The sequence below is a fragment of the Sus scrofa genome, chromosome 1 (genome assembly GCF_000003025.6).
Source record: "Sus scrofa isolate TJ Tabasco breed Duroc chromosome 1, Sscrofa11.1, whole genome shotgun sequence".
Lineage (NCBI taxonomy): Eukaryota > Metazoa > Chordata > Mammalia > Artiodactyla > Suidae > Sus > Sus scrofa.
In genome coordinates, this window is record NC_010443.5 from 166,817,136 (window position 1) to 166,841,056 (window position 23,921).

A 23,921-nucleotide genomic window follows, 5' to 3' on the forward strand; every position below is an offset into this window, starting at 1 on the left:
AGGCCAGGGATCCAACCCACATCTTCATGGATACTTGTTGGATTACTTACTGCTGAGCCACCAGGGAACTCCCAGGAGACTAAGCTTTCTGAAACACAAATCTAATTGTACCTTCTGCCTCTCATTACCTTACAGTCTCTCCCCACTGCCTCAGAATAAAATCCCCTTGCTTCTGAGGTAGAGATATGGGTGTCTGTAAATTTTTTTTAAATTACCATATGGTAAAATTGATTCTACCATCCTGACTTTTAACACATGTATAGATCCTGAGGCCACTGCAACAATCCATCACCCACCCCAAAGCTCTCATATTATCCCTTTATAGTCAAGCTCTTCCCCATTCCTAACCCCTGAGAACTACTGATCTATTCTCCGTAGCTATAGTTTTGTCTTTTCCAAAAAACGGAATACAAATCTTTTGAAAACCAAAACAAACCCAAGTCCCTTAAGGTGGCTTTCACCTCCAATGACTCCCCATCCCCACTCCCACCCCCACCCCACAATTAGACAGAACTATTTTTAGTTCTTGGGAAGCTCCAAGCTTTCCTTCATCTAGGCAACCTCCCCCTCCCCACCCTTTGGAATAGGGAGCCCTCCTTCTGTGCTCCACAGTGCCTAATGGTTTCCCATTTTGGCATGCCCACGCTGTGGTAACGGCCAGGCTACTTGTCTCTCTCTTTCATCAGACACTTTGGTGCCCTGACAGTGTTTTATGCAAGGCTACTAGTTCAGGTTCCCTGATAGGCCAGTCCCACCACATCCACCCTCAAAGCCCCAATAACCCGATTGCAAAGATGTTCTGAGGCCCAGCGCCCTGCAGAGCTTTGAAAGCTTAGCCAGCACGTGCACCAGGGCGGGGCTGGGCGCCGTGGCCCCGCCCCCTGCGCGCAGTGGTAAGTAGGGAGCGGGCTCCGAGGTTCGCGCTCCCCTCCCCCACCGCCCCTGCCCTTGTGCGCTGGTGGCAACCGTTGCCTGGCGCCTGCCACCCTGAGGTAGGACCGTCGGCCGCCCCTATCGGCCTGAGGGAGCCAGCCTGGTGGCCCCACGACGTTCCCGACGCATGGCGGAGTGCTGTGGACGATACCCATGAAGTTCTTAGTCCTTCTAGTTGCGCTGTTGCTATGGCCTTCGTCTCTGCAGGCGTATCCGAGTGAGTGATCCGCCCGAGGCGGCAGCCACCCCAGGGGACACTGGTGGGGGAACCTCTTGGGTTCAGAGCCCGCCCGAGGCCTGGCTTTTCTTTTCCCTGGTCCTATGCGCCTCCCAAACCCGAGCGTGGAGGGCCCTGGCCTCTAGGGCCAAGGTGTGTCCTTGTCCTACTCGCACCCTCCTCTGCCCCGCACCACCTGCGTGGGGTGGGGCGGTGATGCAGGCAGTGGGTCCCAAACGTGACCGGGGTGCGCCAGGCTGGACGCTTGATGGGCCTGCGGGGTGACCTCTTCATCCCGGCGGAGATGGTCTTGGTTTACCTGGGCCCTTTTACCAGGGTGTCCCTGCAGGTGTGATACAGCAGGGTTGGCCTTCTCTGGCTAGCAGGCCCAGGTGGCTGGCTGAGCATGGTATTTACACTTTTAGCCGTGAATGTGAAACGTAATCTTTTGTGAGATGTGCGAAAGTATGAAATTCCAATTTGATTGTTTGTAAAGTTTTCTTGGAACACAGCCAGCTGATTCCTTTGTGTGTTGTCCACGCTGTTTTCTCACCTTTTAACGGCAGAGTTTAGTAGTTGTCACAGAGACATGATGGCTTGAAAGCCTGAACTGTTTGCTCTCTGGCCCTTGGCAGAAAGAGTTTGAGCTCTGTGGTTAAACATGGAGAGGATGTAGATGGCAGGTTACTCTCTGATCCCTTATGCACTCCCACAGAGCATCCTCAGGTGCATAGGATTCAAAACCATAGTTGAGAAGGATTATAACTTACCACTTGTCTCTCCTCAATAGCTGAAAACTAATAAGGCCATATTCAGAGGTGCCGAGACCACTATATTAATATCGTGGGACACTTTGTGGTATTTAGGTCAAGTGTCTGATACCTGATGTTTCAGATAGGACTGTGAGGCTTGTTCATCTAGTCTAACTGTAGTTCATTGTAGCATTTAGTAATGTTGGGATTTGGTTTGACTAACTAAGGTACATATGAAAAAAATCTAAAGTGTATGCTAGTTATGCAGAGCTATATATTTCAGACTTGTTAAAAGGTCTTAGTTAAAAATTAACTTCAACAAAAAGACAAATACCATATGATGTCACTTATAGCTGGAATCTAATACAAGGCACAAATGAACCTTTCCACAGAGGAGAACATCATGGACTTGTTGCAGAATAGATTTGTGGTTGCCAAGGGGGAGAGGGACGGAGTGGGGTGGTTGGGGAGCTTGGGATGAATAGATACAAACTGTTGCCTTTGGAATGGATTAGCAATGAGATCCTTCTGTGTAGCATTGGGAACTATGTCTAGTCACTTATGATGGAGCATGGTAATGTGTGAAAATAGAATGTGTAACTTGGGTCACCACACTGTACAGTAGGAAAAAAATTGTATTGGGGAAATAACTATTAAAGTAATAATAATAATAATAAATTTAAATTGGGAAATGAAAAAAATTAGACTTCAAAAATAAAAACACAGCACAACCTAAATCATAAATAGTAGTAGATAAGGTTCTGAATAAAGTGCCCTGGATAACTAAAGTTAGCTCCTTCAGTACTAGCATTTATAATTGATAGTTGTTTTAAACCCTTTTTGTTGTAAAGGTATAGAACATACTGAATATGATACTGTCCTTTCTTGATGTCTAGTGGTCATTGTTACTAACTCCAGTTATTGCATTTTGGTAAAAGTAGATCAGTAGGTCACAACTATGGAGACTTTAGTTAAGGTAACATTAATGCTGTCACACAGTACTCTCTGAGACTATTGGATAGCAATACCTAGATACTCAACTCAGTGTGGCCTTCTGCCAAACTCTGTACTTTCATGGCCTGTGCTTTTTCTTTGTATCCTCTTACCTAATCTTTCTTAAGGATTGTAAGAAATGAGAAGAGTCTTCTCAGAAAAAGGAATGATTTTGTGTTGAAGATAGAGATGATAAAATACATAAGGAAATATATATACCGGTCATAGAAGATATCTTAGAAAATGTAATTTGCATCTTTTCCACAGAAGTGGATTAAGGGATATGTAGGGCAATGCTAACCTAGCTTCTTTTTCTGTGAAACCAGGTTTATAATTGTGATTTAAATTAGTTGTGTATTCTTTAATATGTCTGCTGTTCCAACAGTGTTTGCAAAAGAGTTACATAAAAAATGCTCTCTCGTGCCAAAGAAAAGGCACATAGGTTTTCATAATGCAAAGTACATCTTCAACAATTTTTTCCTAGAATACTGAGGCAGTTTTGAATTTGTTATACAAATATCACAGGTATTGTATTATGTAATTATATATGTTGAAAACCTAATTTATTCTTAGAACTACCTTTTAAATAGGCCCAACCCAAATTTAGCTAGTATGAGTTTAATCTAAATTCAGCTTGATACAAATGAGACTTGGGGGTACACTTCTCTGCATATACACACATGCTGATGGTTCTGGGTAAACATCTTTTTTATGATATACTTAGATTTATATAATTTAATTAATTCCTTATATCTGATTTTTCCATAGTTTTGAGTATTTTCTAGTTTTAAAAATTATGCCTCTTTAATGCATTTGCAACTGTGCAATTTGGTTTTTTCTATTTAATGAGAATACTTTTTGCCTTTTTAAAGAGTATAACTTCTAAAGTAATATTAACATAATAGTATATATTTAAATACTAACTACTATTAAATTATGTAATTTGCATTTTATAACTTTAAGTCACTAAATATTCAGGAGCCTGATGCTACAAACATAAAACTATGAAATATTAGTTTTAGGGTTTATTTTTGGTATCTCACAAATAACCATTTTATTCTCAAACATCTCTTTGGATAAATCAGCAAGACTTAGAGCTAACGATATGGGATTTTTTTTTTTTTTTTTGAGGAAGGGTCTGGCTGCACCCATGGAATGGAACCTGTGCAGGCATATGCAGCCTACGCAACAGCTGTACCACTGTGGGATTCTGAGCCACATAGAAACTTTGATACAGAATTGTTTTAAGCTAAGATAACAAAACCTCTTAACTTGGTGCTCTAGATTAGTGTTAAAGGAAGACTCAGTGTGAATCTTTGATGTCTATCTTCTAATGGACCACAGAAAGCAAAGGAAGTAGTAAGGCAATTATTCAAATCTATTGGCAATTGGAACTGAAAAGGAAAAATTGAAAGGAAAAGCATATTCCTTTTATTTCTAGCATATTCAAAGTTCAAAGTCACTTATCTCTGGTGCTGCAAATTCACTTTTCACTGTTTCAAGGCCCAAGGCCATAGCACTTGGGGGAGAGTCTTTAAACCTGTGAATGTGGAGTTTCCTTGTGGCATACCAGGTTAAGAATCCAGTGTTATCACTGCTGTGGCATGAGTTTGACCCCTGGCCCAGGAACTTCCACATGCTGTGGGTGCAGCCAAAAAGAAAAAAACAAAAAAAGCTCACAATTCTGTGAATGGAATGTTATGACACACTTCATTAATGTTTAAGATAATGAGGAGTAGATTATCTGATGTGAACATCCAGAGGGTGGCTTTTGGAGGTACAATCGTTTCATTAATATTTTACAGGAAAAAATTCCTGTTTTTCTGTTTCTGGTTTTTTTTTTTTTTTTTTTTTTTTTTTTTTTTTTAGCTATCTTCTGTATTCTTTTGATAGGATCTCATGTGTTTTTTAAGGCTTCTTGTTTTCTAACATTAACCAGTTGTACCAAGACCACTTTGAATATTCTGTGTTCTGAATGGAATTAGCCATCTTTCAGAGGAGATAAAGTAGAACATGCTTTTAAAGACCAAAGTACCTGGGATACAAATCAGTGCTGGGGTGATATTATTTAGGTCATTTTACTCAACAGAAGTAGAAGAGATATAGTTCAAGGTCATGAATTTGTTTTGGTTCTGATTAAATTTTAACATTACTCATAGGGTAACTTTTGCCTAAACTAAATTTGTATTCCTTTTTCAAAATACAATTTAGTGAAGCTCTTTTGGCTATTTGTTGCAGCAGAAAAGACCACCCCCAGATTTTATAATTTCTCATGATTCCGTGGGTTGTCTGGACTAAGCTAAGCAGTTCCTCTGCTTCATGTGGTAGAACCGAGGTTACTCATACAGCTTGTATTTAGCTGGAAGCTCAACTTGGGTGAGGACATCCAACATGGCTTCTCATTTTCCAGGGCCTTTCTCTACATGACTTCTCATCTTTTAAACTCTGCTGTTTCAGATTTAAATAGGCCTCTGACACCACTTCATTGGTGGATAGGAAGTGTTGTCTTGTTACCACAGGGTAGCAATGAAATTCCTAGCTTCTTACTCAGGCTTCTTTACTTAAAGAAAGAGGTATTCATACTTGGTAGCAACACTTCTGTGGGATAAGGGCATAGGGGTTGGAGAAGCTCCGTAGGTTGATGAGGGTGAAAGTCCGTGTTCTCCACTCAGCCTTACTGTCTAAAAATTTCCTGTCTTTCTAGGCTACACCTTTCCTGGCCCTTTGGCTATGAAGAGTGCAGTCCTTTCTTGGAGCCTTTTTTGTCTGTGTCCATTGATGTTTCTGGATTGCCAGTTCTCTAGTCCTAGTCTAGGGTATATGTAGCAAAAAGAAAACCTAGGGAACTCACTGGTGTGATATTATACAGGTCCTGAAGTCCCTGGTTGGTCTGCCTTCATCTCTCTACCTTTCCAAATCTTCTCATGCTTGTCTTATATATAATGTCCAGGGGTTTTTAACTGTGCTTAGTGAGAAGGATGGGGGGAAAATACATGTTCTCTGTCTTTTTGGAAGTGGAAATCCAGATGTATTGTTTTAAAACATTTTATTTGGGGCTTATGGAAGAGGTCATGTGTTTTACAGGTAAACAAGAGTACCTAAGTAGAACATGCGTGGGAATTATGTGATGACTTATTTTTAATTTTGGTCAAAGTATGCTGAAATTAGGTTTACAAGGCTTTTGTCTATATTATTTTTCAGTTTGTGTATAAGGTACTAGTTACTGGAAAAGAGAAATAAGTCTTAATTGAATATCAGACATCTATCTAAATTATTTAGATAGAATTTCATCTGAGTAGTGATTCATAGTACTCTAAATATTTAGAGAGACTGGAAATAAATTCAATAATTTGAGTTTGTCTAAAATTGTCCTTTAATTTTTCATTATTAATAGGCAATTAACCAGTGTACATTATTTTACTAGCAGCATTCTTTTTACTTTAAAATTATTTGATGGCAAACCTCATTTTTTTCTTTTTAAAGTCTTCGGATAAGTACATTTGCTGTGAATTTAAAATTGTTTTAGTTTACAGGTACATAATTAAGAATGTCAGAAATTATAACCAAGTTAATGTCAAATAAAATACAATATATATTGAGTATTATCAGAGAATTACAATAGTTAAAGACTATACATAGACCATTTCAATGGAAAAAGTCTATTGGTTCTTATGATTTTATAGTATTGTGTAGGTTTTATAATAACCAATTTTTAAGACACTAGATGTTTGGTTTGTAACACATTTCAAGTGAAATCCCACATTCACATTATATTTATGTTTTTCATTACAGTTCTTGAAAAGTTCAGCTATATTACCTCAAGTACAAAAAAATCCAAATTTTACATAGATTTGGATATCTCCTACTTTCCAGTTTTGTATTCTGTGATAACTACACAATCACCATATAAGTAAAATACATAAAAATACGTTTTAAAAAGGACCTAAATTTTTACCAGTATTCTTCTGAATTTAAGTATTACATTAAATAAGGAATGTCCCAAAGAAATATTACAATTACCCAGTTTCATTATAGCTCTATATTTTATTATCCTTTACATAAAGATTTTTCATATTAAAACATCAAAATTTAAGGCTCTGTATCTTTTAAAAAATTTATCTCCTCTTTTCCCTTTTTTTAACCAAAGAAGAAGTGGGAGTGGTTTAGTTTTCCTTTTTATTCACCTTGGAAACTATTGGTTCTTTGGCAAAGATTCAGGGTAACATACTTTTTTCCTTTCTGAAAACTTTAGTGTCAAGGGAATTAGGTATGTTACTGAATAAGCTTTTTAATGTTAGCATTTTATTACTAGCATTACATTTTATTGTAATTTTTGCATGGTGTCACTCTTTAGAGCATAGAAGCTCTTTTTCCTCCCCCTTTTTTGAGTGTAAGGTTTTTCTGGGAAAAAAACGGTTAGTTAAAACAGTTAATGCATTGTAGCTTCACTGATTAGGAAATCTCTCCAGAAACAGGTGTAGCTTTCTGGATTTTTACAAAAAAATACATTTATATATTTCCATTAAAAAAATAGATGTTGTAGAAGATTTTTTTTTTTTAGGGCTGCACCCATGGCATATGGAAGTTCCCAGGCTAGGGGTTGAATTGGAACTACAGCTGCCAGCCACAGCCATAGCAATGCCAGATCTGAGCCATGTCTGCTACCTACACCATAGCTCACGGCAATGCCAGATCCCTGACCCACTGAGTGAGGCCAGGGATCGAACCCGTATCCTCATGGATATCTATTCAGATTCATTTCTGCTGAGCCATGAAGAGAATCCCCCCAAGAAATTGTTTTTTACACCTATTACAAATCAAAGTTTTATTCATTTAGATATATTCATGCAATTAAATATTTTAATTGGTGCATAATAGTGAATTTTTAAGAATTTGAGACTTCCAAATATCATTTTAAAAACTCATTGACTATATTGTTTACAACATTGTTAACAGAGCACTAAGTTTTCTTGGGGTGGATTTTTATGTGTTTCTTTAAAAAGTAAAATAAGCCAATTAATGTAGATGTGTTAAAAGCATTATTTATAGCTTACAATGAGTAACAAGATGTAAAAGTCACATTTTTTTGGTTAAAAAATTTTAATATCTTTGGTCACAGAGACCATAGTTTCTTAGCTGTGATAGGGGAACCAAACCACTCCTAACTTTTTGATGGAAGAAAAATAATCTTAAGTGTTCTGTTTTCATATTCATAATCTTAAATTTAAGAAACGTATTAACTTCCTCTTACTTTAAAGCAATAAAAATTGTAGCATAATTAAACTGGTAAATACAACTCTTGGTTTATATACATCTTCATTTAGCTCTTCTAACTAAAATGAAAATAATCTCTTGATAAAATTAAATTTTTTTTATAAAATCTAGTTCTTTAAAAATGAGTATTTATTTTATCTTTGTGTTAATGTCCAGTAACTATAATGCAAAACAGAGTTACAAGCATGAGATTTTAAATATTAATATATGTAGAATAAAGTGCACAATCATAAGCATACAGCTTAATGAATTTTTATAATGTTCCTGTGTAACCAGTGCCCAAACCAAGTAACAAAATATTACCAACTTAGTTTAGTTCTCAAGCATTATATTTTAATGTATGCAAATATTTAAAATCTTGCATAGAAATTTAAATGATGGAAATTGTTAAAATTTCTTACACATAAAAAACTGAGTTTATCAGAAATAACTTATATATATACAAAGGTTATTTGGGTAACTACATGAGTCATTAGATTAACCAAATAAATTCTTGACTGTGACAGAACAAACTGCTTATATTTTTCATTGATATGATAAAGTATACTACTAAAGAAACAAGCTTCCCTTAAACTCTAATGTTGTAATGCTGCTACCAAGAAATAATTGACAGTTAAAATATAAACAATTTCAAAAAAGAATTAGAATGGAGAATATATCAGACAATTGTACATTTAACAACAAAACAGGGAGTTCCTGTTGTGGCGCAGTGGTTAATGAATCCGACTAGGAACCATGAGGTCGAGGGTTCGGTCCCTGCCCTTGCTCAGTGGGTTAACCATCCGGCGTTGCCGAGAGCTGTGGTATAGGTTGCAGATGCGGCTCGGATCCCGCGTTGCTGTGGCTCTGGCGTAGGCTGGTGGCTGCAGCTCTGATTCAGCCCCTAGTCTGGGAACCCACATATGCCGCAGGAGCGGCCCAAGAAATAGCAAAAAAAAGACAAACAAAACAAAACAAAAAAACAAAACAGTTTTAAAAATTATAAGTAACCCCAAACAAGATTCATTAGTTGGAGTAGCATGTAGTCAGATTATATAAAGACAATTGTAATATTCAATCTTGTTATTTTGTAAATAATTTTATGCTAAGTTTAATATTAATAAATTGTCATTGACTAAACCAATAATTATGCTAGTTTTAATCAAGATTTCCAGCTAAAGTAATAGTTGTATTGTTTATCATGTTACAAAAAGGAAATCAGTTAAATTTAGATAAAGGTTTAAAGTTAAGGTATATATGCCTTAAATTAATGTTAAAACTCAGTTTGAAAAATTTAACTTAAATTTAATGTCTTTACATATATATTTTCTAGTTCTGTTGACTAACATTTCCTAATAACAGTGTTACTCCATCAAGGCAGTCTTGAAATACACCTATAGCCCTCAGACTTTTGTCTCTAATGTTGTGTTACATTAAAAGAAATCAGGGGGAGATGGGATTAAGATGGCAGAACAGAAGAACTGGATCTCAGCTTCTCTCCTAAAAACAACAAAATTCACACCTAAAGCCTGAGCATTCTTCACCCAAATGGACTGGAAACATTAAAAAAGATATCCTACTCCAGAAGAAAAAGAGGAGGCCACATCAAGAGGCAGGACGGGCAATTACATGATATAAGCAACCCCATACCTCCCGAGTGGGAAGCCCTACAGACTTGAAACTAACTGGTTCACAGAGACTCACCTACAGGAGTGAGAGTTCTGAGCCCCACATCAAACTGCCACCTGTGGGGATCTGGCACTGGGAGAAAGAGCCCCTGGAGCAACTGGCATTGAAGGCCAGTGGGGCTTGTGTGAAGGAGCTCCACAGGACTGGGGAAAACAGAGACCCCATTCTTAAAAGGCGCACACAAACTTTCACATGCACTGGGTCCCAGGGCAAAGCAAAGTCTCCATAGGAATCTGGGTCAATCCTGACTGCAGTTCTTGGAGGACATCCTGGGAAAACAGGTGTGAATGTGGCTTGTGAGGGAAGGACATTGGAAGCAAACCTCTCAGGAATATTCAGCAGTATGCCTTTCTCTGGAGGTGGCCATTTTGGGAAAACCTGGCCCCACGCATCAGCCCTGAGAAGCCCCAGGGCAAACAACATTCCAGGTGGGTTCACAGCCCTGCCCCTCAGTAAACAGGCTGCCTAAAGAGTCACACAGCCACCTGTAATCCCATTCATAGACACAGGCCCACCCACCAAAGGGATAGGAGTTGGCTCTACCTACCAATGGGCAGTCATCAGCCCCTCCCATCAGGAAGCCTACAGCAAGCCCCCATACCAACTTCAGCCACAAGAGGGGCAGACCCCAGAAGTAAGAGAGGCTACAACTCTATTATCTGTAAAAAGGTCACCACAACAAAAACCTATAAAAATGAAAAGACAGAGAACTATAACTCAGATGAGGGAGAAAGGAAAAACCCCAGAAAATCAGCTAAGTGATGAGGAGATTCTCAGCCTCCAGGAAAAAGACTTTAGACTGTTGATGCTGAAGGTGATGCAAAACACTGGAAATAAACTGGAGGCAAAGATGGATAACTTACAGGAAACACTGAGCAAAGAGGTAACAAGATATAAAACTTAACTAAGAAACACAAAATACAATAACTGAAATAAAAAATTCACTAGGAGCAGCTAACAGCAGATACAGGAGGCAGAAGAACGAATAAGCAAGGTGGAGGACAGATTAGTGGAAATTATGGCTGCAGCACAGAAAAGAGAAAAAAGATTGAAAACAAATGAAGAGAGTCTCAGACAACGTTAAATGCACCAACATCTGTATTATGGGGTGCCAGAAGGAGAAGAGAGAGAGAAGGGGACAGAAAAACTATTTGAAGAGATAATAGCCGAAAACTTCCCTAACATGGGAAAGGAGCTCCTCACTCAAATCCAGGAAGTACCATATAAAATAAACCCTGAGACACATATTAATCCAACTGACCAAAATTAAAGACAAAGAGAAAATACTGAAAGCAGCTAGGGAAAAGACATACAAGGGAACCCCAATAAGGTTATTGGCAGATTTTTCAATAGAAACTCTGCAGGCCACAAGGGAGTGGCATGATAAACTTAACGTGATGAAAGGAAAAAACCTCCAACCAAGATTACTTTACCCAGCAAGGCTGTCATTCAGATTTGAAGGAGAAATCAAAAGCTTTGCAGACAAGCAAAAGGAAAGAGAATTCAGCAACACCAAACCAGCCTTACAACAAATACTAAAGGAACTTCTCTAGGCAGAAAAGAAAAGGCAGCAACCAGAAACAAAAATACCACAAATGACAAGGCTCACCAGTAAAGGTATATATACAGTAAAGATACGAAGTCATCCATGCACAATTATGCCACCAAAATCAGAAATCATGAGAAGAGGTGGGTACAAATGCAGGACACTGGATATGCACTTGCAGTTAAGAGACCAACAACTTAAAACAATCTCATGTACATATAGACTCATATCAAAACTTAAGAATAACTGCAAACCAAAAATCTACAATTGATACATACACAAATAAGAAAAATCAACTCAAATATAACACTAAATATAGTTATCAAACTACAAGACAAGAGAACAAGAGAAGAAGAGAAGAAAAAAGAGCAACAAAAACAAATCCAAAGCAATTAATAAAATGGCAATAAGAACATACATATCGGAGTTCCCGTCATGGCGCAGTGGTTAACGAATCCGACTAGGAACCATGAGGTTGCGGGTTCAGTCCCTGCCCTTGCTCAGTGGGTTAATGATCTGGCGTTGCTGTGAGCTGTGGTGTAGGTCACAGACGTGGCTCGGATTCTGCGTTGCTGTGGCTCGGGCGTAGGCTGGCAGCTACAGCTCCGATTAGACCCCTAGCCTGGGAACCTCCATATGCCATGGAAGCAGCCCAAGAAACGGCAAAAAGACAAAAAAAAAAAAAAAGAACATACATATCAATAATTACCTTAAATGTTAATGGACTGAATACCCCAACCAAAAGACATAGACTGGCTGAATGGATACAAAAACAAGATCCATACATATGCTGTCTTCAAGAGACCCACTTCACTTCTAGGGACACATAGAAATTGAAAGTGAGAGGATGGAAGAAAATATTTCATGCAAACAGGGATCAAAAGAAAGCTGGAGGAGCAATACTCATATCAGACAAAATAAACTTTAAAATGAAGAATATTTTAAGGGACAAGGAAGGTCACTACATAATGATCAAAGGATCAGTCCAAGAAGATGATATAACAATTTTAAATATCTACGCCCCCAACCTAGGTTCACCACAATATATAAGGCAACTGATAACAGCCTTAAAAGGATCAATCAACAATGACACAATAGTGGTGGGGGACTTTAACACCCCACTTACAGCAATGGACAGATCATCCAGACAGAAAATCAATAAGGAAACACAGGCCCTGAATGAAGCATTAGACCAGATGGACTTTATAGGTATTTATAGGACATTCCATCCAAAAGCAACAGAATACACATTCTTCTCAAGTGCACATGGAACATTCTCTAAGATCGATCACATCCTGGGCTATGAATCCAACCTTGGTAACTTTAAGAAAATTGAAATCGTATTAAGCATCTTTTCTGAACACAATGCTGTATGACTCAAAATCAACAACAATAAAAAAACTGCAAAAAACACAAACACGTGGAGACTCAACAACATGCTACTAAACAACCAATGGATCACTGAGGAAATTGAAAAATACCTAGAAGCAAATGACAACAAAGATACAACACCAAAACCTATGGGATACAGCAAAAGCCGTTCTGAGAGGAAAGTTTATAGCAACACAAGCCTACCTCAGAAAACAAGAAAAAGCTCAAATAAACATGCTAACTTTACATCTAAAGCAGCAAGAGGGAGAAGAACAGAAGGAAGGAAGAAATCCTAAAGATCAGAGCAGAAATCAATGAAATAGAAATGAAGAAAACCATAGAAAAGATCAATGAAACAAAAAGCTGGTTCTTTGAAGAAATCAACAAAATGGATAATCCCTTAGCCAGACTTATCAAGCAAAAAAGAGAGAGGACTCAAATCAATAAAATTAGAAAGGAAAAAAGAGAAGTAACAACAGGCATCACAGAAATACAAAGGATCATAAGAGACTACTATGTGCAACTATACGCCAATAAAATGGAAAACCTAGAAGAAATGGAAAAATTCTTAGAAAAGTACAATCTTCCAAGACTAAACCAAGATGAAATAGAAAAGATGAACGGACCAATCACAAGAACTGAAATTGAAACTGTGATTAAAAAACTTCTAACAAACAGAGGTCCAGGACCAGATGGCTAAACAGGTGAATTTTACCAAACATTTAAAGAAGAGCTAATACCTATCCTTCTGATACTATTTCAAAAAATTGCGGAGGAAGGGATACTCCTAAACTCATTCTATGAGGCCACCATCACCCTGATATCAAAACCAGACAAAGATACCACAAAAAAAGAAATCTACAGGCCAATTACACTGATGAACACAGGTGCAAAAATCCTCAACAAAATACTAGCAAACTGCATCCAACAATACATTAAAAGGACTGTACATCATGATCAAGTGGGATTTATCCCAGGGATGCAAGGGTTCTTCAATATCTGCAAATCCATCAGTGTGATACACCACATTAACAAACTGAAGAATGAAAACATGATCCTCTCAATAGATGCAGAAAAAGCCTTTGACAAAATCCAACACCCATTTCTGATAAAAACCATTCAGAAAGTGGGCATAGAGGGAATCTACCTCAACATAATAAAGGCCTTATATGACAAACCCACAGCTGACATCATTCTCAATGGTGAAAAGATGAAAGAATTCCCACCGAGATCAGGAACAAGACAAGGATGTCCACTCTCACCCCTACTATTCAACATAGTCTTGGAAGTCCTAGCCACAGCAATCAGAGAAGTAAAAGAGATAAAAGGAATCCAAATTGGAAAGGAAGAAGTAAAACTATCCCTATTTGCAGATGACATGATACTATAGCTAGAGAATCCTAAAGACTCTACCAGAAAACTGTTAGATCTCATCCATGAATTTGGCAAAGTCGCAGGATACAAAATTAATACACAGAAATCGATGGCATTTCTATACAGTAACAATGAAAGAGCAGAAAGATAAATTAGGGAAGCAATCCCATTTACCATTGCATCCAAAAGAATAAAATGCCTAGGAGTAAACCTACCTAGGGAGACACAAGACCTGTACTCTGAAAACTATAAGACACTGATGAAAGAAATCAAAGATGACACAAATAGATGGAAAGATATACCATGCTCTTGGACAAGAAGAGTTGATATTCTCAAAATGACTATACTACCCAAGGCAATCTACAGATTCAGTGCAATCCCTATCAAATTACCAAGGACATTTTTCACAGAACTCAAACAAAATATCCTGAAAGTTTGTATGGAAGCACAAATGACCCAGAATAGTCAAAGCCATCCTGAAAAAGAAAAATGGAGCTGGAGGAATCAGGCTCCTGGACTTCTGACTATACTAAAAAGCAACAGTCATCAAAATCGTATGGTACTGGCACAAAGACAGTCATATAGATCATTGGAACAGTATAGAAAGTCCAGAATTCAACCCATGCACCTACAGCCAACTCATCTATTACAAAGGAGGCAAGGATATACAATGGATATACAATGGATAAAGGAGAGCTTGTTCAATAAGTGGTGCTGGGAAAACTGGACAGCCACATGGAAAACAATGAAATTAGAACACTCCCTAACACCATACACAAAAATAAACTCAAAATAGATTAAAGACCTAGATATAAGACCAGACACTATAAAACTCTTAGAGGAAAACATAGGCCAAACACTCTCTGACATAAACGACAGCAACATCTTCTCAGACCCACCTCAGAGAGTAATGACAATAAGAACAAAAATAAACAAATGGGACCTACTCAAACTGAAAAGTTTCTGCACAGTAAAGGAAACCCTAAACAAAACGAAAAGACAACCCACAGAATGGCAGAAAATCTTTGCAAGTGAATCAACTAACAAGGAATTAATCTCCAAAATTTATAAACACCTTCTGCAGCTCCATACCTAAAAAAAAAAAAAAACAACCCCATCAAAAAATGGGCAGAAGATCTAAACAGACAGTTCTCCAAAGAAGGCATACAGATGGCCAAAAAACACATGAAAAGATGTTCAACATCACTCATTATTAGAGAGATGCAAATCAAAACCACTCTGAGGTACCACCTTACACCAGCCAGAATGGCCATCATCAAAAAGCCTACAAACAATAAGTGCTGGACAGGGTGTGAAGAAAAAAGAAACCCTATTACACTGCTGGTGGGATTGTAAATTGGTTCAACCACTGTGGAAAGCAGTATGGAGATTCCTCAGAAAACTAAACATAGAATTACCATTTGATCCAGCAATCCCACTCCTGGGCATCTATCGAGAGAAACCCATGACTCAAAAAGACACATGTACTCCGATGTTCATTGCAGCACTATTTTCGATACCCAAGACATGGAAACAACCTAAATGTCCATCAACAGAGGAGAGGATCCAGAATATGTGGTACACATACACAATGTAATATTACTCAGCCATTAAAAGGAACAAAATACTGGTATTTTTTGCAACATGGATGGACCTAGAAATTATTATGCTAAGTGAAGTGAGCCATACAATGAGACATCAACATCAAATGCTTTCACTGACATGTGGAATCTGAAAAAAGTACAGACTGAACTTCTTTGCAGAACAGATGCTGACTCACAGACATTGGAAAAACTTTTGGTCTCCAGAGGAGACAGTTCAGGGGGAGGGGGGATGTGCTTGGGCTGTGGGATGGAAATCCTGTGAAATGGGATTGTTATGATCATTATACAACTACAGATGTGATAAATTCATTTGAGTAATAATAAAAAAAAAGAAATCAGAACTTCTTCAGGATACCTGCTTTTCATATTTAGGAAGATAAGTATACAGATAGGTGGGGTAAGGGTAGGAGTAGGGTAAAAGATTGGAGGGAGGCAGGCAGCAGTAACTGCCAGAGAGTAAGCAACGATGTTTTGAAAATGCAGAGGCTCCCTCAAAAGAACACAAGAGGCAACTATAATAAAAAATTTAATAAAAAAGGACACAAGAGGCATCTTACAGTGGCTCCAACTGGCTAATTGTGACTATTTGAACACTAAAGAAAAGGGTAAGACTGTAAGATGCCTATGAGCCATAATGAAACTCAAAAGTATAAGAACTACTTTTCAAAGAATTAATACTGTACTCGGATGGATTTCATCTAATATTTAAATATATTATTTACATTTAATTTTATTTATGTTCTAAGATAGGAAAAAGTGTTTCCATACACAAAAAATAATACGAATGAATGCTTACAAAAAGACCACACTTTCTTCTTTCTGTGAAGTATTTAGGGACAGGATAAATACAGGTAAATACTATAAAGTATTTAGGAACAGGTGATTCTTTTGCTATATTCCCAGAGGCTCCCCTACTAACAGGATTCACAGATTAGAAGATAAGCTACCATATTCTTTTAGAAGTTAATGAAATGTGTCGAGGACCATTCACACTAAGGAGTCCTCCTAAATGATCTTGATGGCTATACCACAAAAGGATAAAGAGAACTTGATGCTCCAAGACCAACTGAATTTAACCTTTTAAATGTGCTGAAATATATAGAATATGCTTTTTCCTTAAAATTTATTTGCTTATTGATAGGTTCGCCAGTTGTTGCTGGTTGCTACATTAACCTTTATTGTTGCACCGTGTAGTTCTTGAAAAGAATGGGGTGGATAAAAACATTCCCAAAGATGACATTAGATGCCAAGGACTTATACCCCAGGTCTTCTGCTTTCCTGGTCCAAAATAATCTTGCTCAGTAAATTTCATTTTTATCACTTAGTCTTAGGAGGTAAAATGAAAAGTAATTTATTTGTGTTGCTTACTTTTCAGATGAAAAATAATGTTCTAGATTCTTAGAGTTGTGGTTTCAAGGCCAAGAAAATTTAATGGCTTAAAAATATATGAGGCATATCTTAATAAAAAAATTTTAAAATACTGATCAGTGTATAGTATGATTCTAGTTATGTGAATATATATAATTTTGAAGGCTGTTAAAAAAGTATAGGATGGTGATACTCCCCAAATTGATCTACACATTCAACACAATCCCAATCAAAATCCTAGCCTGCTTTTTTTTTTTGCAGAAATTAACAACCTGATACTAAAGTTCATATGAAATTGAAAGAGACCCACAATATTCATAAATCCTGAAAAAGAAAAACAAAGCTCAAGGAGATTTCAAAACTTACTATTACAGTGTAGTTTTCAAGATTGTGTAGTACTGGCATAAGAATAGACATACGTATTACTGAAATTGAATTGAGAGTCCATAAAGGAACTCTTACATTTATGGTCAGTTGATTTTCAACAAGGATGCCAAGACAATTGAGTGGGGAAAAGAATAGTCTTTTCAACAAATGATACTGGAATACCAGGCAAAAAATAAACTTAGATCCTTACCTCAAATCATATATAAAAATTAAATCAAGCTAGATAATGTATATAAAAGTAAGAGCTAAAACTATAAAAACTCTTAGATAAAAATATAGTGCTTTCTAAGGTATGACACCAGAAGCATAAGCAACAAAAAAAAATGGGTAAATTGAACTACAACAAAATTTAAAACTTTTGTGCTGCAAATGATAATAACATTAAGAAATTAAAAAGACAATTTACAGAGTAGGAGAAAATATTTCAGGTCATATGTATGATACTGGTCTTGAGAATATATAAAGAATTCTTAAAACTCAAAAAGACAACCCAGTTAAAAAATGGGGAAAGTAATCAGAATAGACATTTCTCCAAAACAGATATACAAATGGTCGACAGGCATATGGAAAGGTGCTCAATATCATTAGCTGTTAGAGAAATATAAGTCAAAAACCACAGTAAGATGGGACCTCATACCCGCAAAGATGGCTATAACAAGTATTTGAAAGATATGGAGAAATTAGAACCCTTGTATACTGCTGGTGAGAATCCAGCTGCTTTGGTAGTTCTTCAAAGGATTAAACATAGTGTTACTATATGACCTAGCAATTGGACTCCTAGGCATATACACAAGAGAAATGAAAATGTACATCCACATAAAAACTTGTACATGAATGTTCATAGCAATATTGCTTATAATCACTAAAAAGTGGAAATGACTCAAATGTCTATCAACTGATGAATGAATAAACAAAATGTAGTATACCTTTACAATGGAATATTATTTGGCCATAAAAAGGAATCACATACTGATATATGCTACAGCATGGATGACCTTGAAAGCATTATGCTAAGTGAAAGAAGCCAGTCACAAAACGACACGTATTGTTTTAAGTGAAATGCCTAGAATAGGCAAATCTATAGAGACCGAAAATAGATTAGTGGTTGCCTAGGGTTGAGGGGTAGGGGCAGTGGGGAATGGGCTTCTTTTCGGGGTGAAGTTTACACAACCATGAGTATATAAAAAAAAAAATCATTGAATTGCATACTTTAAAATATGTTAATAGATAATCATCAAAGTATTTAAACACTGCTTAAGATTGTAATTTCCATAAAATTATGTTAATATATTACTTCAGAGATTGATGAAATCCAATAAAAGGAAGTTAATAGAACTTAAATAAATTAGTTAAATTTATGTAATCTAAACCTGTATTAGACTATTTAGTAAGAACCAGTTAGAAGTTCGGAGGCGTCCTCAAAATTGGAACTGTTTAGCAACAGTGTTTATGATGTTGTTTTAGATAAACTTCAGATTTAAAAATTTAGAAAAGTATGGTTAAAGAAGTGTCTTTGGAGGTCCAGTGGTGGTACAGCGGAAACAAATCCAAGTAGGAACCATGAAGTTGCCATTTCAATCACTGGGCTTGCTCAGTGGATTAAGGATCTGGCGTTGCCGTGAGCTGTGGTGTAGGTTGCAGACGCACCTCAGATCTGGTGTTGCTGTGGCTCTGGCATAGGCCAGCAGCGATAGCTCCAATTAGACCCCTAGCCTGGGAACCTCCATATGCCGTGAGTGTGGCCCTAGAAAAGACAAAAAAAAAAAAAAAAAAAAGCAGTATCTTTTATTATTATAAAAATACTACCTGCTTTGCCTAAAATAAGGGGACTTTAAAAAAATTGTCCAGATTTTCTTCCTAATAATTATTGGACTATTGGCCAAAAACAAACAAAAACCAAACTTAAAAATAAAAAAAGTCCTTAGATTGGCTGATTTATCTTAAACATAACATGGAGTTTAGTTTTCCTCTACAGCATTCTTCTGTAGAAATTTTTTGCTTGTGATTATTTCCTTAAGCTAAGTTATTAATTTATCTACTTGTCAGCATTTGATTCATTCAGTTATTTAACAAATGCCTTTTGACTGTCTCCTATGACTCTAGGCAGTGGTTAGAATAGAGGAAATGGAGAGCAAAGCAGTCATGGTCACACCTCTCAGAGAGCTTATAGTATTTTGGCAGCTAGCAAACATTAAATAAATACATAGTTAAAAATATCCCAAGTTCTATAAAGAAAAGACCAGCATGTTAGAGAGAGACTAATGAAGAATCTGGAGATCATAAGGAAAGTAAGGACTTTACACATGACAATCCTCAGTTTTATTGTTTAAAAAATTGTTTGCCTAATTGGCAAAATAAAAATTGTTTTTAACTTGCATTTTTTAACGAACAGTGAATTTTAGCAAATTTTCATGCTAATTGACTTTTATGTTATTCCTTAACCTTCTTCCTCCTTCTTTAATCAACTATTCTATGAGAAGGAAGTATATATTTTGAATATATTGTTTGTTGATTGAAGTTTTATATTTCATTGCTCATTTTAAATCATGATTTTATTGTTTTCCTGAGAATAAACTAGGGTAATTAATTTGCCTTTTACCTCTGTGTGAAGTGAATTTATTCTTTTATGTCATTAACTGTCAGTTCCTACCCATACTGTTAAAATATGTTATTTTTAATATTTCCAATACATTTTAATATATGAAAGGGATACATTTGGTTCAGTTGATGGTAGAGCAGATTTTGTATATTTTACCTATTTATTTATGATATTTTAATACTCACATGTATTTAAAAATAGAGCCGTATTCCTCTAGAACAATTTTATTATCATACTTCTACTACTTTGCCAGCATCCTTGAATCATCTTTTTACAGCATTGTGTAGTTGTTATATGTATCTCCTTGAAGTAAGGCAGCCTGTGTTTTAATGCCATTATTACTACTTATAAATGAAATATAATCTTAAACAAATTACCTGTCCTTTCTAGGTGTCCTCCTTTTCCTCTATATAAAAACATTTCTTATTCAAAGCCCATAGAATAGTGCCTGAAACATAGTAATCGCTTAATCAGTAAGAGCTATTACTGTCTTTTCAATCATTGTTTTCCAATTCCCCCTTCAGATTTCCTGCCACTTTTGTTGTGAGCCACACGGGAAGCCCAGATTTCATGCCACTTTTGTTCCTACAGTTTTTTTATTATTTTATTTTGAATACAATTTATTTGATTGTAAATTTGGATAATTTATTTCTTAACGATGTCTGTGTTTACCATCTGGCTCACAAAATTCCCCAAAATTTAGTAATTGGCTCTGGTGAGCCAGTGTGAACCTACTACAGCATACTACTATGTTGAGAACACAATCAAGAATTTCTGAGTTCCCACTGTGGCTCAGAGGGTTAAGGACCTTCTCCATGAGGATGTGGGTTTGATCCCTGACCTTGCTCAGTGGGTCAAGGATCAAGTGTTGCCACAAGCTGTGGAGTAGGTTGCAGATATGGCTTGGATCTGGCATTGCTGTGGCTGTGGGTAGGTCTGCAGCTGCGGCTCTGATTTGACCCCTAGCCTTGGAACTTCCATATGCTGTGGGTGTGGCTGTAAAAAAGGAAAAAAATTTGTTTTAATAAGTTGCCTACTGAATCATTAGTAATATGGGAGAATAAAAGCAAAGAGATTTAGAGAATTATGTTAATATGTGATTTTTGCACTAATCTTGCTCATCTGTTTTAATGAGAATCTGAAAAAAATAATTTTGTTCATTTAAGTGAGAATTGACTGTGTCAAAAGTGTTTATTTCTTGGTTCTTTATATCAACTTTTAAGTGATACTATGTAAAGTAAGTTTAGATTAGTAGGTTCTGTCAATATGTCATGTATAATAATAAATGTTACTTATTGTTTGGTTTTTTCCCCTTAAGGAATAACTGTGACGCCTGAAGAAGAACAAAACTTGAATCATTACGTACAAGTTTTACAGAACCTAATACTAAGTGTTCCCACTAAGGAGCCAGGTCGTCAGAAAAAATCAAAGTCTCCTAATAATGTTAATTCTGTAGGACCGAGAGTATCAAAATTTAGGGAGATAATTACACATGAGGAAGGTTCAGCTGAGAATGATGTTTTAATCAATCCTGTCACTGAGGAAACTACAACTTTCCCTACTAGGGGCTTCACACTGGAAATAGAGAAGCAAAGAAGTACTAAAAGTACAGCATTCTGGTCGATTAAACCAAATAATATTTCTGTTGTTTTACATGCAAAAGAACCTTACATTGAAAAAGAAGAGCTAGAGCCAGAGCCAGAGCCAACTGTAAGTCAAACTGAACCAGGAAAGTCATCGCCAGATGTTCATGAATCATTTACAAGTCAAGTTGTCACCCCTTCAACTAAGGACATTGACCTGAATACTATCCCAGAAGATGTCCCTCAGCTCTCAGGTGACTATGAGTGGGAAAATCCCGAACCAGAGAATCCGTATAATGAAGACATTTTGAAAAAAATTTCAGATATTGATTCACAAGTGCAACAGGTACCTCTTCCTGAGAGCTTCAAGCCAGAATATAGAGCAGACATTCAAGCCTCTAAAGAACACTTGAAACGAAGCCTTGCTCTGGCAGCAGCAGCAGAACATAAATTAGAAAAAATGTATAAATCCCAGATGTTGCCACTAGGACGAAGCAGTGGTGGAATTGATGACATTGAAACTGTTATTAACATGCTGTATAATTCTAGATCAAAATTATCTGAATATTTAGATATTCAATATGTTCCACCAGAGATGAGAAAAAAAGCTATTGCAGTATTCAGTATATTAAAAAATATATTATGTGTAAATAAAGGAGAAACTCAAAACCTTATTAGGAAATTATTAAACAATAATATAAAAATTATAAATCTACTTAATATTCCATGACAAAGTTGATTTAAGCTAACTGTGCATTCAGTCACAGGAGAAATAAGCATATTCATGATTTAAAGCTGTATAAAAATATTTTCTCTTGTATTTCAATGTGCTAACATCTTTACATGTCACGTGTTATGAAAATTTTTCATATGCACTAAACTAATAATTTAAAATAAAATTTTGGTTCAGGAATTTGTAGTTTTTTCTCATTAATTAAAGTTATGAAGTTCTAATCTTTAGAATGTTTAAGCTCTGATTTTACTTGAATAGGTTAGTTAATTCATCCATTTTATAAGATTTAAGAGACTTTGTATATCTATATATGTAGATGGTTTTAAATAATTGCATATAAATATAAAATTTTAGGATATGTGGTCCTTTTTTTTGCCCTTATTTATTTTATTTTATTTTTTGTCTTTTTAGGGCCACACCTGTGGCATATGGAGGTTCCCAGACTCGGGGTCGAATCAGAGCTGTAGCCACTGGCCTACGCCACAGCCACAGCAACAGCAACAGCAATGCGGGATCCAAGCCACGTCTGCAACCTACACCACAGCTCACGGCAACATGGGATCCTTAACCCACTGGGCGAGGCCAGGGATTGAACCTGTGTCCTCATGGATGCTAGTGGGGTTCGTTAACCCCTGAGCCATGATGGGAACTCTGGCTATGTGGTCTTTATTACTCTTTCAGGGGATTTGAATTTTCTATTTGAATAGTGTAGTTGGAGCTTGTATCAGAACAACTCTTATTTGAATATATATGTGCCTCCGTTGAAAGGTAAATGGTATACATCCCTATTCCTTTGTCGTTAAGTGCTTTTGGAGTGTCAGTGAGGGACTGTAACCTGGATTTGTAATGAAGTCATTTTCACTTATTTCCTGTTTTTGTTTGTTTATATACATATATACTGAAGCTTTGCAAATCTCTTATTTGGGAGTATGACTAACATAAGGTTAACTGTAATATTGTAATTACGGTGCAGGTAATTCTGTTTCATGATTTGACCAGTATTATATTTAAATCCACTTGTTTATTCATTTATCAGGCCAGTCATTTATGGTTTAATAAAGATTTATTGACCTTTTACTATATGCAGGACAAAATGCTTGGCTTTGAGGGTACAATAGTAAGACTTAGTTCCTTCTCTCTTTGAAATAATATTATATCAGCGAAGAGACATAACTTTGACAACTTTTAAATTTCAGTTGTCATGAGTTGTTATGAAAGTATGATAAATTTGACCTTACCTAGACAAAGAATACTAGGAAAGCTACCCTGAGAAAGTAGCATTTAAAGTGAGATCTGAAGGATAAGGGTGTATGTAAGGGAGAGAAGGGGGTATTCCAGGCAAAGGGAACAGTATATGTGAATGCTTTGAGTTGAGAATGAGTATGGCAAGTTCAAGAAGTAGCTGGAGAATAGAAAGGCAAGGGAGAACATCTCACAATGGAGCTGGTAAAGTACACAGGGGTGGAATAGATTTTGTAAGGCCTCAGGTGTATATTGAAGATTAAAGCCTTTAAGCCTT

General features: G+C 36.6%; 1 protein-coding gene across 1 annotated transcript; it reads left to right on the forward strand.

The window, feature by feature from the left end:
* Positions 1,039-22,582, forward strand: SPESP1 (sperm equatorial segment protein 1). Its single transcript, NM_001177931.1, is given in 2 exon segments — positions 1,039-1,150; positions 21,405-22,582. Coding segments are annotated over 2 exon segments (1,059 nt in total). The 5' UTR covers positions 1,039-1,086; the 3' UTR covers positions 22,400-22,582.